Genomic DNA, 17,774 nt, shown 5'->3' with positions numbered 1-17,774 from the left:
GAGAGAGGTAAATACGCAGCTATTTAAAGAGCGTTGAATACATATAACAGTGTGTGTGTGTGTGTGTGTGTGTGTGTGTGTGTGTGTGTGTGTGTGTGTGTGTGTGTGTGTGTGTGTGCGCGTGCGTGCGTGCGAGTACCCTCGGTAGCAGGAAACGGTGCCTGTCCTTCGGTCTTGGTCTCGGCCAGCTTGCCGGTTCTCAGCAGAACCTCGGCGAAGTTCTCCTGAGGCACCGTGCTGAAGGACCCGTACACGTCCTGACTCTGAAATATATACATACATATAGATAAATACATACACATATTGACTCTGAAATATATACATACATATAGATAAATACATACACGTCCTGACTCTGAAATATATACATACACGTCCTGACTCTGAAATATATACATATATATCAGGGGTGCCCAACCAGTCGACCGCGGACGACCGGTAGCTCGCATGAGGATTGCCAGTCGACCGCGAGATGATTTCGGGAAAAAGAAAAAAAAAGCGAGCTGGATAGCTTGAGCCCTCCCTAATACACTGCTACCGAAAATAGCAGATCTACAACCTCTCTACAAGTGCATTATGCATTGCATCGGTCAGGTTGTTCGCTTGTACATCTGTTCTGCACGTGAATAAATTAAACATAAAATTAAACGATTGGTCGAAAACAGCGGAGGTGGTGTTTTCAGCTTGCTGAACGTGAATACATTAATTGGAAGCTGTCAATGGTCAATGAACCGTCAATCAAGTCAACAGGTGGAGTTACGCCCATCATGCTGGCAGATGTTTTGATGCATTAAAACTGGTGTAGAAAAAAAGTGATTTGAGACAAGCGACAATAATGGCACAACAACCGAAACGACCCAAAACATATCATTTTCACAAGGAGTGGGAGGAGTTTCTTTCTTTATTTCAAAGATAAATCGATCTGTCTGCTCTGCAATGCGACGGTGGCCCTCCCCAAAAGGTGCAACTTGGAGCGGAATTATTCTTCAATGCACCAAAAGAAGATTGACCCAGCCTTCCCCAAAAAAATCTGTCCTACGAACGACAAAGGTACAGGAATTGAAGGACCGTTTAGCGGGGCAACAGGCAACCATATTATGAATGCCGTAAAAGACCTTCAGCTGTCACGTAATACTGTGACCCGGCGCTGTGAGGAAATGTCAGGAGATGTCCAGGAGAAACTCAAAAAGGACATTGACAATTGTGAGTGTTATTCCCTGCAGTTCGATGAATCCACTGACATGGTAGATGTGGCACAGCTATGTATTTTCATTAGAATGGCCTTTGAAAACATGAGCGCAAAAGAAGAGCTTCTCACCATATTGCCACTTAAGGGCCACACTAGAGGTGAAGATATCTTTCAGGCGTTCATGGAATTCGTTCATCAGAGCAAACTGCCCCTGCATAAACTCATCTCCAATACAACCGATGGGGCACCAGCTATGGTTGGCGGGAGAAATGGTTTCATTGGACTGTGCAAAAAAAGCGACGATTTTCCGGACTTCCTTAATTACCATTGCATCATTCACCAACAAGCGCTGTGTGGGAAAGTTCTAAATATGAAGGAAGTGATGGATATCGCTATGAAGACCGTGTGCTCCGTTAGGGCAAGGAGCCTACAGAGGAGGTTGTTTCGTGCACACCTGGAGGAGACCGGAGCAGAGCACACAGAACTGCTGCTGCACACAGATGTAAGGTGGCTGAGCAGAGGTACATTTCTGGAGAGATTTAGTGTATTGCTGCCTGAAATAAAAGAGTTTCTCAAGCTTGGTAAACATGTCGAATATACACAGCTAGAGAACAACCAATGGCTTTTGGATTTGGCATTCCTAACCGATCTCACTGGCCTGCTGAATGAGCTGAACTTAGAGCTGCAAGGCAAGGATAAATGCATAATTAACATGATCAGCTCAGTGAACGTGTTTAAAAACAAGCTCAAGCTGTGGACAAGAAGACTGCAAGGCAGTGACCTTCCACACATGCAAGCAGCAGTTCAACGGGGAGAGGAGGAAGAAGAGGAGGAGCAGCAGGAGAGAGGAGGAGAGAGGAGGGAAGAAGAGGAGGAGGACAGAGGAGGAGGAGAGAGGAGGGAAGAAGAGGAGGAGGAGAGAGGAGGGAAGAAGAGGAGGAGGACAGAGGAGGAGGAGAGAAGAGGAGGAGGACAGAGGAGGAGGAGAGAAGAGGAGGAGAGAAGAGGAGGAGGAGAGAGGAGGATGAGGAGGAGAGAGGACAGAGGAGGAGGACAGAGGAGGACAGAGGAGGAGGAGGAGGGAGGAGGGAAGAAGAGGAGGAGGAGGACAGAGGAGGAGAGAAGAGGAGGAGGAGGAGAGAGGAGGAGGATGAGGAGGAGAGAGGAGGAGGACAGAGGAGGACAGAGGAGGAGGAGGAGGAGGAGGGAGGAGGGAAGAAGAGGAGGAGGAGGACAGAGGAGGAGAGAAGAGGAGGAGGAGGAGAGAGGAGGAGGATGAGGAGGAGAGAGGAGGAGGACAGAGGAGGACAGAGGAGGAGGAGGGAGGAGGGAAGAAGAGGAGGAGGAGGACAGAGGAGGAGAGAAGAGGAGGAGGAGGAGAGAGGAGGAGGAGGAGGACAGAGGAGGAGGATGAGGACACTGCACTGCTCGATTATACATGTTATGTGGAGCAACTTCAAAAGATTGTGACAGAGTTTGAGAGGCGCTTTATTTATTTATTTTTTACACAAGGGATGCAGGATTGCAGGGAGAGTTCTGGGAGCTACTGCTGCCTGAAAAGTATCCTAACCTCAGGAGATGTGCCTTGAACATAAAGTATCCTAACCTCAGGAGATGTGCCTTGAACATAAAGTATCCTAACCTCAGGAGATGTGCCATGAACATAACAGATTTATTTTGGATCAACCTACCTGTGAATGACAGATGACCACCTTGTGGCCTGCCTGAGGCTTGCAACCAGCGCCTACAACCCAGACTTTGAGAAACTAGCCTCCTCTTCCCAGTGCCAGCGTTCCCACTAAGGTAGACTGACATTATTAAAATAACTAAAAAAAAAAAAAAAAAAAAGAGACTTTGAACATCAGTGACTGTTGAATGTTGATTGATGGAAAAATGTAATATTACAATTTGCAGAATGGGTACAATTCAAGAAAAGTACAGGTCAATACAAAGTGCTGAGAGCACAAAAAAAAACACTTGTCATTGACAGACACAAGTTGTCTGTCGGATGAATGTGTTGTCAGTATGTATGGCAGAGTTCAATAAATGTGGAGTCCCAAATGAGAAGTTGCAATGTTTACATTCTTGTAATTCCGACCTTACAATGACTATTAATATTTTCTGTTGGTCATGTGCATATTGAATGGGTTATTACGGTACATTTTGGGCTGGTAGCCCTCGGCTAGGTGGCAAATTTGAAAGTAGAACTTGGGTTAAAAAAGGTTGGGCACCCCTGATATATATAGTTAAATACATACACATATTGACTCTGAAATACATACATATAGATAAATACATACACGTCCTGATTCTGAAATATATACATACATATATGCATACACGTCCTGACTCTGAAATATATACAATATACACATCAATATATACACGTCCTGACTTTGAAATATATACATACATATACATATATATAAATACATACACGTCCTGACTCTGAAATGAAAATGGTCGATAAGATCCCGGCTCAATAAACCTGATTTTCTTTTTATCGTGAAAATGTGGCGCAAATCTTCAAATATATATTCTTTCAGAGCGAATGTTTTTAACTCAAATCTTTGCTTCTGAGGGGGTCCCTGGAACAACATATTTTCAGATGGGGGTCGGCGGCCAATTACATATATTTTTGAGGGGTCCTTGACATGAAAATGTTTGAGAACCACTGACATAGGAACATGGGGTTTTAAAAAAAAAACTGTTAGGATTTAGAAGACATTTGTAGAATCGTCCACTCCATAGGCTCTAAATGGGTTAAAAAGTAAAGTAACAAGCTCCATCGCTCCTCACCTGGTCGACGTAGGGATCATCCACCAGGTCCTGGTAGAAGGGGCCGCAGCCCTGCCTCTCCAGGCTGGCGTTGGGCACCGCCCCTTCCAGGTTCCCATCGGAGTCGCCGCTGGTACCCTGCGGAGGTGGAAAGTAACTTTTACTTGAGTACTGTACTTAAGTACAATTTTGAGGCGTTTGTACTTTACTTGAGTCTTTCCAATTTCCAGTACTTTTACTTCTACTCCACTACATCTCAGAGCCAAAATTTGTACTTTTACTCCACTACAATTATTTGAAAACTTTAGTTACTAGTTACATTTTGATTAGAAAACATACATTAACCACCATTTGAAAATTGTCGATCTACAAGCTTGTAGCAACTGCCACACAAGTTATACATGATTTATTTTAATATCAACATTTAAAAGTGCATGTTGTATTATTTAATATTTCTAATTAACTGTCAAGGGTAAGGTCCTATATATATTCTGTGCTGTCTACGTTGTGATTGTGTTATTATTTGGGGGGTTTAAAGACTGTTTATGATTTGATATAATTTGAGGGTCTGGAGTTGGACGGACGCCCATAAAGTAGCCGGAGGTTACCGGCCTGTCAGGTAGACCTGAGAGAGAGACAGACAAACAAACAAACAGGGAGTCTACGAGGGACCTGGACACGTTTGTTCTTAAATATCTCTTCAACTAAGCTGTAGCTACAAGAACGATTGTGCTCATTATATGAAGAGGCTCGAGACATTCTTCTGAACTGGTGAGATCGTTCGTCTTTTATTTATTTATTTAGTCGTCCCGCGAGGATCCTATTTTTTGCTCTTCTTCCTTTTTTGGAGTAGGCCTACATTCATTGGGGTTACTTTCGCTACGGGGATGTATTAAGTTTCGTTTGGATCATTTTTGCTTTGGAGGGAGTTTTACGTTCGGGAGGGAACTCGGGGGGCAACAGACTTTGTTTGGAAACAACCACGGAACAACACTTAACAATAAGCGCGGGCGTGCGTGCGTGTGAGACACGGACACTCGTTGCGATTCATTCATTCATTCATTCAACTTGCCGTTTAACCTGTCTGTATAACTGTACTGTTGATTCCTTGCGTTGACTAGATCAAAGGTTAACGTGAGCTTTGTTTCTGACTGTGTTTACTGCTTGCTTATTTAGGCTATTTCTTTACATTACACTTTATCAAATTGTGTCCTAAGAGGAGATCATTCACAACCCGTGATTTAAATAATTAGTAGCAGTGATAGAAATATCTGACCGTTACAAGCTCACAATGCGTCGCAACGCGACTCATTGTGAGCTTGTAGAGCGGCAATTTTCAATAGATTTTGTACACATTTTGAGAGGGACATTCTGCAATTTTACATTTAGTACTTTAAGTACATTTTGATGCCGATACTTTTGTACTTTTACTCAAGTACATTTCCGTACTTTTACATGTAATGAAGTAGTTCTAAATTGCAGTATTGGTACTTTTACGTCTTAAGTAAAACAATTGAGTACTTTTTCCACCACTGGTACCGTGAGGAGACGTGAGGAACATCCTTTTGTTTTCACTGGGTGAAAAGGACAGGAACCCCTTTTTGGTGTTTTATGCATTATGTTATACTTTAGCTTGGGTGGATGTATGTATGTATGCGCTATTGCGCTGTCATGGCCAGAAAGAAAATCAGAAATAACTTGAGTTAAAGTACAAAGATGTTGATATCAAAATGTACTTCAAGTACCACAAGTAGAAAGTACTCATTATGCCTGTTCACATTTGTATAAAACTAGAATTCCGCCGCCCAAAGGCTCATCCTAGTTACGTTGCAGCGCAATGGGAAGAAGGAAATTGCGGGATTTGACTCCACTTCATGTTTCAGCTGTGTTTTTAAACCCAGTATTGTGCCCTTCACATGTAGTAATGGATGGGTATTATTATTATTTGTTGTTTTTTTGGGTCAAACCCCTCAATACCCCTTCAATGCATAGAAAACTGCATTTTGGCACAGTATACCTACAATACAAACAGGTCTTACAAATCATTAGTCCAAATGTCTCTTGCAATGTGCAACGTCTTCGTCTGAAGATATCAGATATCTGATAACTATTTTCACATCAAAGCAAATCAAATTACATTAAAATAAGCACACATTAAACAGCGTTGTACTGTTTTTGTTTACTTACAATACATTACTGTTTTTGGAAACCAAAAGATATTGAGAATGGAGCAGAACATACTGTAGTATAATGTTTTGGGGGACCTTGACTGATTTATAGTAGGCCTACAATCTTTTGGATTGCAGTGACCCCCACATTGTTTCTTCAGGAACAATATTTGTAGTTATACAATGAGGGCTACATGAGCCGAAGGGAGAAACACTTCATTAAGAAAACTCAACTAATAACGCTTGTGTGTGTTAATCTGCCCGATGCTGGCCTGGGCCCATGGCTCAATGGTCCATGCACCTTGGCTGGTAATCCAGTCTGGCAGTGTGCCGCGGGTTCGACTCCCGATCCCGACGGCCTTTACTGCATGTCTCCCCCCCCCCTGAATGGGAATTGAATGGGGCTATGGGGTGTTGTGCTAATTCGCTTATTTTCATCACTCAATTATAATTTTTTTGTATATATCCTCTCTTCATAATGTAAATAATATCCCAAGCAGCACACTTTACTACTTATTTCGATGGAAATAAGCGAATTAGCACAACACCCCATAGCCCCATTCAATTCCCATTCAATTCAATGCAATTCATTGAGGGTTTATGGTAGGAGAAATAGCCAATAAGGAATTTTTGCACAAAAAAAACCCTGGACATCTTTGGTGGGGACGTAACAACTACAAAGAAAGGTAAGAAAGCCTTCTAGCATGGAATTCTCCTTTAACACAATCAGTGCCGGAAGTCCTTCAAAATAGGAGCTCTGGGGTGCCGGAAAGACATGGCCGCTTTTACTTTTACGACCCGGAAACAATCTACTAAAAAAAGTTTACTTTACATAGCTAGCTTACATTGCGATCGTTTTAATTTATACGATATATGATCCAAAAAGTAATCCTGGTCTCTAAAACTACCTCCCCCTGGCCAGCCGGGGCGCCTGGTGGAGGGGAAAGGAACTGGTCGGAATAACGTGTTCCTTCCACGCACTACGTCCGGCCAGGGAAATTCCCCCCTGTCAGGTGAAAAGAAGCAGCTTGGACTCCTCATGCATAGAAGGAGGCATGATGATAATTGGTGGGGTGAAGCAATAGAAAGGGTTAATTCTTCCACTTTGTGTGCATGATTGAGTCTTATACAGTTTAAAGTCCTCCACAGGATCCATTATTCCAAAGCCTGACTAGCAGACATATGTCCTAATGTGAACAATTGATGTGACCGATGTAACCACGCCCCTGCAGATCTTAGTCACATGTTCTTTTTTTGCCCTAAACTATATACATTTTGGGTCTCTTTTTTAAAACTCTGTCAGATGTCCTGGCACTGGATCTCCAACCATGGCCTCGCATAGCCATCTTCGGGGACCCCAGTGACACACTAATCCTTCATAGACATGATGTTTTTCTTAAAGCTTGAAAAAGTTAAATTCACAATTAGAGGCTCAAACGAGAAATTCCATGCTAGATGGCAACCCTTCATATCGCACTTCAACAACTTGGAAACACACACGATCAGTTGTAATTTAACTTAACTACTCAGCATCAATTTCAATGTCCCAAGGAGGTATATGCAGTAGGCTATATTATACAATTTACAATTTACAATTTAGGCATTTGGCAGACGCTCTTAATCCAGAGCGACTTACATTAAGCAATAACAAAAGCATGGCATACATCACATATAATACAAATATCTATTTTGTGTTTTATTCTCTGTTTATGTCATGTTTCTTTTTGTTTCTTTTTATTAATTTATTTTTCTCTTTTTTGTTTATCTTACTTACTCTACTAATTATTTTTCATTATTTTGTTGGATTTAAACTCATTTTAATTATTATGTTTTGCCCCCCCTAGGACCCATGGGTGGGTGGGAGGGTGAACGGGAGGGTAGGCTGGGCAAGCGTGACCACTATTGGTCATTCTGCCCAACCTAAGGGGAAGGGTTGCACAAAAAAAAACAAAAAACAGGGAATGTCACCAATAACAATAACGATGTAAAACTAACCTCTCCCTGAATAAATAAATATATTTAGGCATGAGGTTAGTCCGCTGCCCCCCCAGGTTGGCAGAGGAAGTGTAGTGCCCAGGATTACATTAGATAATTGGCACTGGGTGAAAAAACTGGGTTGCAAAAATCGTGAAAAAAGAAAAAAAAATGAAAAATGAAAATAACCAGTGATATTTAGGAAAAGTCATGGAAGAGGAACCTTCTGTGAGCTTCACGGGCAAAGACAATCAACTTCAAAATCTCAAAATGGGTCAGAAAGACCTCTCAGACGTTCCAGGTGATTAGACGGTGGTGGTGGTGTGTGTGTGTAGGGCATGCAAGATCCATGTCTGTGTGACGCGTTTCTTACGGTTAGTGGTGGTGTGTGTGTAGGGAATGCAGGTTCCCTGTCTGTGTGACGCGTTCTTATGGTTAGTGGTGGTGTGTGTGTAGGGCATGCAAGATCCATGTCTGTGTGACACGTTTCTTACGGTTAGTGGTGGTGTGTGTGTAGGGCATTCACTTCTAGTCATTTTTACTAGTTGACTAGTTGCCTAGTTTACTAGTCGACTAGTTGTTTAACCACCTATTATGTAAAAAATAAATATTTGTACATTTAAAAACTGTGTACATTGGTGACTAACTATAATCTACCTGATCTTGAGGCCTACAAAATTTATTTTTTCTTATCAACTAGTCAACTAGTACCAGCAAGGTTGACTAGTGGATTTACTAGTCGACTAGTAAACTAGTGCCCTAGTGTGTAGGGCATACAGGGTCCCTGTTTGTGTGGCGTGTTCTTACGGTCAGCGGGCGGAGGTAGCTGAGAGAGTCTTTCCACCAGCGGTGGTCCGTGACGGCGCTCAGCACGGCCTTGGTGGTCAGTCCCGTGGTGGACAGCACCTCCATGGTCTTGGTGGTGGTCTTGTGGAGCAGGACCCCCGCTGAGGTGGCCCGACGGGGAGCACTGGTCTGGGGGGGGGGGGAGAGTGAAATCAATACGTGTTTTTAACAAGTTGACCGCCACCTGGTGGACGCAGAGCCAACCGCAGACTGCCGAGCCGGTTGTAATGTGACACGCTGAATTCACATCCTGTTTGGGCGGCCATCTTAGATGCTAAATAAATAGGGTCAATTCTATAGCGAGCTAAAATGAAGCCATTATATCCTTGCTCTAGAAAGCGCCAATGTTCCAATCGGGATCACCGGATAATCAGCAAAGACCTCCGAACATCGCATGTTTTATCCAAACCATGTAGAGCTCCGTAGATTTTGAGTTATTCAGCTTTTTAGTCAGCCTGTATAAAAGGGAGGTGGACGACAGCGTGGATGCGCAAAACCATCTAGGATCACTAAAGAAGGAAAGGCCAAGCCAAAAAAAAAGAAATCAGCGATCCAGTTTGATATCAATAATAATGCTTAATTGGAGTAACGTTCTGTCATATGCAGTTGATGGTTTGGTTTCTAATTCGGCGGAACGTTCCGTCATGAGCAGTTAATTTGTTAATACGCTTTAAAGGCGTAGTGAAACGGAAATGGTGGACATTTTATTTTGTTTTTGTTTTATTAAGTTTCAGACGGTCTCAAGTTGAAACACCGCTATGAAGTTTCTGAACCAATCAGAGCGTCGCATCCCTTCAGGGGATGGGACGGTAGCTGGGGACGGGTAGCTATGCTATGCAGGACAGCGTGTGGATGTTTGTTTACAAATCAGATAGTCGGCCAGCTTTACCAATTTACTCTTAATGTGGCTTATTTCTACCCTATAATGTTTTCAGATACATTTTGTAGCGTGATTAAGTTGAAACCGAGTAATACACTCTCTGGATGTTATCTAGAATGGGAATAAAAACGGAAGATTTCTGTAATCAGTAGCAGCTGTGCAGCCTGTGCTGGACGGATGCGGAGATATGGGGAATTAAACTGGTGAGCTTCATTTTTATTGGCTTTTATCGATGTGGGCCTCGACACGTCATCACGCAGCACGTTTTCAGGAAGTATGGGTTAAAGTGGATTTTCATGACGAGCGACTATCAAGTCGGCGCAAGTGGCTCTTCAAAGGTTAGTGAAAACCGGGCAGGGAGGTCTGGAACACGACTGTTTAGTCACGGCATTAGAAACTGTTAAACCCATTCTGGGCGGGAACCCCTTTTGGCGTTAGCATTATGTTATGCTTTAGCTATTGAAAAATAGCAGATCTACAAGCTCGTGGCGCGCTACGAGCTTGTAGGTCTGCTATTTTTGAAAAAATCGAAGAACGACTGACATAGAAACATAGCTTTTTCAGAAAACTGTCAGGATGTAGAAGACATTTTTAGAATCTGATCTCAGGTCAAAATGGGTTAATAGGTCATACATTGATTCACCCTAACCGCTCCCGTTCTAAGCTGCGGTGGGTCTTGGGGGTGGGGGGGGTCTCGGTGGGTTGCAAACAATGACCAATATGAAAAATAACATCAGGAAAGGGAGGGAACAAAGCAGGCAGGAGAGGTAGTGGAACAACCCTGACCGTAACATTTACACCTCATCAGATATACCACAAAACACGCTGGAAAACAACACTGCACACGCACGTACGCACGGGCACGCACACACACACACCTGGCCGTGGTCTTCCTCCGGTCCTCTGTGGGGGTCCGTGGGGTCAATCATCTGGTAGTTGACCACCTGGTACAACACCTGGAGCAGAGAAACACCAGGAGTATACATTTAACCCTCAAAGACCCATCAGACCATCAACCAAGAACCCCGAGTAGCAGTGGCTCTCACACTGTTTCATGTCAAGGACATGAAATTACAACATTATTATATGAATATAATATTCAAAGATTTGCACGCGTTTTCACAATAAAAACATAAAAAAGCTGATCTACAAGCTCATAGTGCAGCACTCTGTGAGCTTATAGATCTGTTTTTTTTCTACAGCTAAAGTTTATAATAATGGTTAAAAGTGGATAAAAGCTATAAGGTGACACAGATGTGTCCCAGGTCTTAAAGGACCACTTCACCACTTTTCAACCTATCTTCATATAATAGGTCCTCACAAATAATCATGAAAAAAAAATGGCGCAATTTTTTTCTACTCGGTCTGTGTCTCATAGGAGGGCTGTGGGCAGTTCAGAAACCGTCCTCCAGGAATACAAGCTAATAGAAACGGCAGGCTTTCTAGTCCTGAAAAGTTGCAATGCGAAATGGAAGCCATCGTCCACACGATAATGAAAATCTAAACATTAAAAAAAAAAATCTTGTTATGATGTCACTGGTGGACGGGTTTCTGAACTGCCCACAGCCCTCCTATGAGACACAGACTGAGTCATTTTTTCATGATTATTAGTGAGGACCTATTATATGAAGATGGGTTGAAAAGTGGTGAAGTGGTCCTTTAATCATTATATTTTTATAGAACACTCATGCCATATCACAAACAGTATACAATATCAAAAATCACAGACAATATCCAGTCTAATATCATGATATGGATATAATATTCATACTTGAGATGTCCTGAGCAGTATCTCGCATTTTAACCCTCAAACCACCATAAGAACCAATGGTGGACAAGGTACTATAGCAGCGAGGTGAGAGAGGTGGACAGGGACGGATTAACCCCCACTAGGGCCCCCTAGTGCGCGTGCGTGCATAATTTTCCAGTTATTTTTGTGTTTTTATTAGAGCTGGGACTCGATTAAAACAATTTTGGCTTTGTAATTAATTAATCTCGATTAATCGCATTTTAATCGCATATCAATATTCAACCCGAGAACAGTGAGAAACCTTTTTTTTCAAATGTTTTTTGGTATCCCAGTGACTACGGGGTTCCACTCATTTTCAAAATGTTACTGTCATTAATATACCTTAGAGTTGTTGTGTGGATATAATAAGAAAGTCCTCCCCATTCTGTGTTGCCTAGAACTGGAGGTCTGAAAAGAATCAGTAACATTATGAAGTACATCTCAGTGATACATCACAAAAATGTACTTCATAATGTTACTGTTTTTTTCAGACCTCCAGTTCTATAGGCAACACAGAATGGGGGGACTTTTTATTATTTCCAGTGCACACAACTCCAGGGATAACTTTTTTATCCCAACAGATAAACAAGTGCAGCAAGTGACTATATAAAGTGTCTTCAGTGTGTATATGAATACTCAAATGTGCTTTACATGGCGGGGCATGAGAAAACAACTTTATTAGGGGGGAAACATTTCACATGAGGTTGGGGCAGACCATTGTCTGACCACGGAATTCCCACGCTTGCTACTTCAGTATGTTTCGCATCGAGGACAGCTTGACAGCTTCGTGCTGTGGTGAAATCACCGCGCGTCTCCGGTGTCCTGTGAGACATGTTAAGCTGAAGCAGCTAGCATAGAAGCTAACGTTGGTCATATATGGATCCTTTCCCTCTGACATTGCACACAGCCATGCCGCTATCCACACGTCCATCAGATAGCTTTTACATCTAAATGTCCCATCCATGGAGCAAAAGCGATATAAGCGGCTTCTTCATTCGATTCATTTGGGTTTGGGCTGTGTTGTTATCTGACGGAGCTGTAGCCTGTAGTGTAGAGTGAACTGCTACTGCTGCTGCTGCTTAGGCGTGCCGCAGCCAATTCAGTACTACTAGAAACGCACCCAGTGAGAAACGTTCCGCGGTGAAAAAAAGGTGCGATTAAATGCGTTAATTTTTTAACACGTTAATTTTTCTGTAGTTAATTAATCTCAATTAACACGTTAAAGTCCCGGCCCTAGTTTTTATCAATTTTTTTACCTAAATGTAACAAAATCAATGGCCAATGAAGGTCCTTTTTCAGGGCCTAAAACCCATTACAGAGCATTACATCTTCCCTGAAGGGCCCCTGGGAGCCAAGGGCCCCTGGACCACGGCCCCATTGGCCCAATGGCTAATTTGGCCCTGGAGGTGGACTTACGGACATACAGACGTAAAGACATACAGACCTGTGTTTGGAGGTCACTGGAGGCCCCCAGGAGCTCGTGGATGCTGTCGGGGGGGCAGTGGGTCAGGGCGAAGGCCAGCAGCTGTTGGCGAGCGGCCAGGTCAGCGTAACCCTCGCACTGTCCCAGGAGACTGCAGACCTCCCAGCCCGGGGCGTGACCTGGGGAGAACACGGACCAAACTACCATCAGCACTGTCCCAGGAGACTGCAGACCTCCCAGCCCGGGGCGTGACCTGGGGAGAACACGGACCAAACTACCATCAGCACTGTCCCAGGAGACTGCAGACCTCCCAGCCCCGGGGCGTGACCTGTGAGCAGCGCGGCGCGTTGTGACCTTGTAGAACGGATATTTTCAGCAAGTGTATAAAATCAGTCATTACGACGGCATCAAGGCCTCCCAAAACACATTTTAGTCGACTAAATCAACTGTAGATTCGGTCGGCTAAAATCTTATGACATTTAGTTGACTAAAACTAGACTAACACAAAAACATTCCATGGGTGACTAAAATGTCAAAGACTACATGAAAACGTTTCAAGAGACTAAAACTAAAATCTAAATTTGCTGCCAAAAACAACGCCGGAATCAGTTTCCATTCTCAAAGTGGCCTGCGCCTTCGATTCTAGCTTAGAGGAAGCCTTTATGACCAAAGTAATTAAACACCAGCCGCTCCAGAGCTAGGTTATACGTGCAATCTGCTTGTGTTTATCTTTGGCAGCCTACGACCTGTACATTGAAAAGAGCCTTCCAACAACTTGGGGAAAAAAGCAGCTGAACAGCTTGCACAATTCTGTGAAATCTTAAAGGTATATTCAGTGATTTCACTTAATTCAAATATCACTTCTTTTTTGGATAATCCTCCCTACTATAAAGTGTGCTGACCATATAAGGAGTTCCTCCCTGTCCCCAGTTAACCCATGGGGTCAAAAAACCCTAGTTTCGGTTTGGGCTTTGGGTGGCAAAGCCTTCATCCAATCAGGATGAGAGGGGCCTTCCTCCAATCATGATCGAGTGGGGCGGGCATTGGTGCACGTGCTGTTGGTCTGTTGTACTTCCCCCACTGTAGAGCGTGTGCATGTGCACATCTTGTTACCGGGTGGACCGGGTCTTTTTTCCAAATCACTGAATGCTCCTTTAACATTATTTTTCAGCACCTTGTAATATCTGTGTCCTTGTATTGTATCTCGTATGTGGACATAAATAAATGATTAAATAATGAATTGGATTTTTTTGTAGCGCTTCTACACTGTAGAATTCTACACCAGCTCAGTGGCCTTGTGGTTAGAGTGTCCGCCCTGAGACTGGGAGGTCGAGGTTCAATCACCGGCCGGGTCATACCAAAGATCCAGTGCCTCCCTGCTTGACACTCAGCATCAAGGGTTGGATTGGGGGTAAGTCCCTGCGACATACTAGCGTCGTGTCCAGGGGGTGTACTTGTACATCAAGCTGCCTCACGCTACAGAAACAGGAGATAGGCTCCTGCCCTGTGGGCCCCATGGCTCGGCAAGGCTACTTTACTATACTCCATGTTCCATTCATTCATACACTGGGAGGTGAAACAGTCGACACAAGCGTCCTCACTTCCCCCACATTCACACACCAATGGTGGCAACCACTGGAGGCAAGGTGGGGTTCGGTGTCTTGCCCAAGCACACTTTGACATGTGGACAGGAGGAGCCGGGAATCGAACTGGCCGACCTGCTGTACCTCCTCTGTGTGTGTGTGTGTGTGTGTGTGTGTGTGTGTGTGTGTGTGTGTGCGCGCGTGTGCGTGTACCTGCGTGCATGAGGTCCTGACAGTGGATGTAAGACGCCTTGAAGTCCAGACACTGCAGAGCCTGCTCTGCCAGCAGGGTCAACACCTGACCTTTACGCTTCACCTCCTCATCTCCTGGAGAGAGAGAGAGAGAGAGAGAGAGAGACAGAGAGAGAGACAGAGACAGAGAGTATATATATTTTTTTCTTTTTTTTAAGAGCCTACTGTCAGCTGTCCAGCTATTAATTAATTAAATTTAAGAGGCAAAGTGATGTCGGCAAGGTAAACGTAGGCCTATTATATGAAAACACTACTGTCCCATTGTGCAAGCGAATTACACATGGAATAATCGTGGGTTAATAAATATATGCCTATACAAGGAGGTTAAATTTGGAGGCTATTGTGTAGTCAAAGTTACCAATACAAGCTAGTTAATTCAGCATTCTTTTATTGATCGGTCAGGCCGGCATGGTAGGCCCGAGGCCTTACCATGCGTGCGTGCGTGTGTGGTGCGTGCGTGTGTGGTGTGTGCGTGCGTGCGTGGCTGAGCAGGCTCTTTGATGTGAGTCAGAGATCAATGAACACACAGGAGAAGACAACGAGATCAAAACAAATACAGTATGAGGCCCTGAACCCCAAACTACTGAGCATACTGTGTGTGTGTGTGTGTGTGTGTGTGTGTGTGTGTGTGTGTGTGTGTGTGCGCGTGCATGTACCTGCCACTCGGAGCAGAGCAGCCAGGTTGAGCAGCGTAGCGGACTGTCTGTAGGCCGTAGGACACTGAGAGATGCACTGCTCTACCACCGACACACGGTTCGACCGCAGGCGCACTGCATGGGAGAGACACAGAGAGACATATAGACACACACACACACACACACACACACACACACACACACACACACACACACACACACACACACACACACACACACACACACACACACACACACACACACACACACACACACACACACACACACACACACACACACACACACACACACACAGACAGAGACATGAAGAGAGCAATCGTTGCATTTAAAACAACTCATTAAAACAAATCTGTGATAATTTTACAGAACTTAAAGTATGTAAAAATGTCTTCTACATCCTGACAGTCAAAAACACCTTGAAACCAAGTAAAAATCTAACAAGAAAAAAAAAAAGTCTTGCGATTGTCATTTCATCCACCCAAAACATACTTTTTGTAAGCGAAATACTATCGTTTAGATAAATCAGACGCAAACCAAGCTTGTTTTTGGTCTAAAAAGAAAAAAACAGACTTTGGAGTATTTTTCAGAGGAAACAGCCAACAGAGACACTACTTTGAATGGATTCCAATGGCGTGTGCGGCTGTGTGCGCACCCGCCCTTGTTGTGATGAAGGCGTTGCCTAGCAACCTGGACAGCACTACAGGTCTGTTCTTAGCTTTACATTACAAGAAGTCTACATAATTGGATAAACATAAATGATAAATGTTATTTTTTTTATCAACATTTGACTGTTGTCTCTCCTAAATGGTACCACATCAATACAGCATGGAATTGTGGACAGAATCTTACCCAAAGACAACAAAATATTCCACGTTTTGGGTCTGAGAGGCCAATATCATGGTGGTCCGTGGCTCAAATGCAGAATAAATAATGGTCCCTCGACATGAAGATGGTTGAAAACCACTGATTTACGGCAATGGCGTTAACCCATTCTGGGCGGGAACCCCTTTTGGTGTTTTAACTAAGCATTATGTTATACTTTAGCTATTGAAAAATAGCAGATGCGCGCTATGAGCTTGTAGGTCTGCCATTTTTGAAAATTCGTGAAAATGCGGCACAAATCTTTGAATATATATTCTTTCAGAGCGAACGTTTTTTTTTTATTTCGACGTCAGGCCTAAATGGCGTTAAACGTGCAAACGGCGTTTACGGGAAGCAAACCAGATATGGCATGTCTGTCTTTCTTTACTTGTTCTTTCTTTTTGTCTTAAGAAAGAGAAAGAGGCCGGTACCTTGCAGTGGCAGGATGCTGACACTGAAGTCCTCCAGCAGACAGAGGGCGCTGATGAGATCCAGTTCCTCCTGGATGGCTGGAGGACGATCTGTGATGAGCTGGAGACACGCCCTGATGCGCGCACGCACGCACGCACGCACGCACACGCACGCACACACACACACACACACGCACACACGCACATTACTGACTCAAAATGCAATTTAATTGTAAGTTACACAATGCTTACCCCATTTAGACCCGAGGCCGATTAAAACAAAAAGTCTTCTAAATCTTAAAAGGAACCCTGGCTAATGAGACAAATATGCATTAAAACATTATACTTGCCCTCTGCAACTAAAATAAAAACGCATCAAATATTTTATTTATTTCATAAATAAAGAATCTTTCACTCAATAGGGGCTGCTCCTGTCGCAAGTCGATGATGTCATAGGTCCATATGGTCTAGCCCTGTGGAATGTATGGAATGCATACCTACATTGTTTTTGTTTAGGTTTTTTTTCACAGATTTGCACACATTTTCACGATTTTTTCAAAAATAGCAGATTTACAGCAGCACTTGCCACACTATGAGCTTGTAGATCTGCTATTTTTTTAAAATCGTAAACATGCGGCACAAATCTTTGAATACATACAGAGCGAACGTTTTTTTAATTTCGACATCAGGCCTAAACGGGTTTAAAATGACAAAAAAAAAGAAGAAAAAGCGACGGTGACACAGGTGCGTTCCAGGTTTGGTTCCCTTTTGGTGTTAGCATTATGTTATGCTTTAGCTATTGAAAAATAGCAGATCTACAAGCTCATAGCGCGCCACCGAGTGGCGCGCTATGAGCTTGTAGGCCTGCTATTTTTGAAAAATCGAAGAACCACTGACATTAGAAACCGCTTTTTCAGAAAACTGTCAGGATGTAGAAGACATTTTTAGAATCTGATGGATTCGAT

General features: G+C 43.5%; 1 protein-coding gene across 2 annotated transcripts in view; it reads right to left on the bottom strand.

Moving 5' to 3' along the window:
• The window catches only part of nbas (NBAS subunit of NRZ tethering complex), a 118,829-nt gene that overhangs the window by 27,193 nt on the left and 73,862 nt on the right, over positions 1-17,774 (bottom strand). For both annotated transcript variants that reach the window (XR_013792341.1, XM_079529003.1), the window contains exons 32-39: positions 16,831-16,943; positions 15,539-15,652; positions 14,844-14,957; positions 13,069-13,226; positions 10,714-10,791; positions 8,917-9,084; positions 3,989-4,105; positions 140-263 (exon numbers count right to left, since the gene is read on the bottom strand). Coding sequence is in view for 1 of the 2 variants with exons in the window: in XM_079529003.1 (XP_079385129.1) it covers positions 140-263; positions 3,989-4,105; positions 8,917-9,084; positions 10,714-10,791; positions 13,069-13,226; positions 14,844-14,957; positions 15,539-15,652; positions 16,831-16,943 (986 nt within the window). In the remaining variant the exon portion in view is untranslated. The remainder of the gene's footprint in view (positions 1-139; positions 264-3,988; positions 4,106-8,916; positions 9,085-10,713; positions 10,792-13,068; positions 13,227-14,843; positions 14,958-15,538; positions 15,653-16,830; positions 16,944-17,774) is intronic.

This window comes from Electrona antarctica, assembly GCF_951216825.1.
Source record: "Electrona antarctica genome assembly, chromosome: 18".
Taxonomy (NCBI): domain Eukaryota; kingdom Metazoa; phylum Chordata; class Actinopteri; order Myctophiformes; family Myctophidae; genus Electrona; species Electrona antarctica.
Note: the sequence above shows the minus strand (reverse complement) of the source record. Positions and strands in the feature narration are given on the sequence as shown.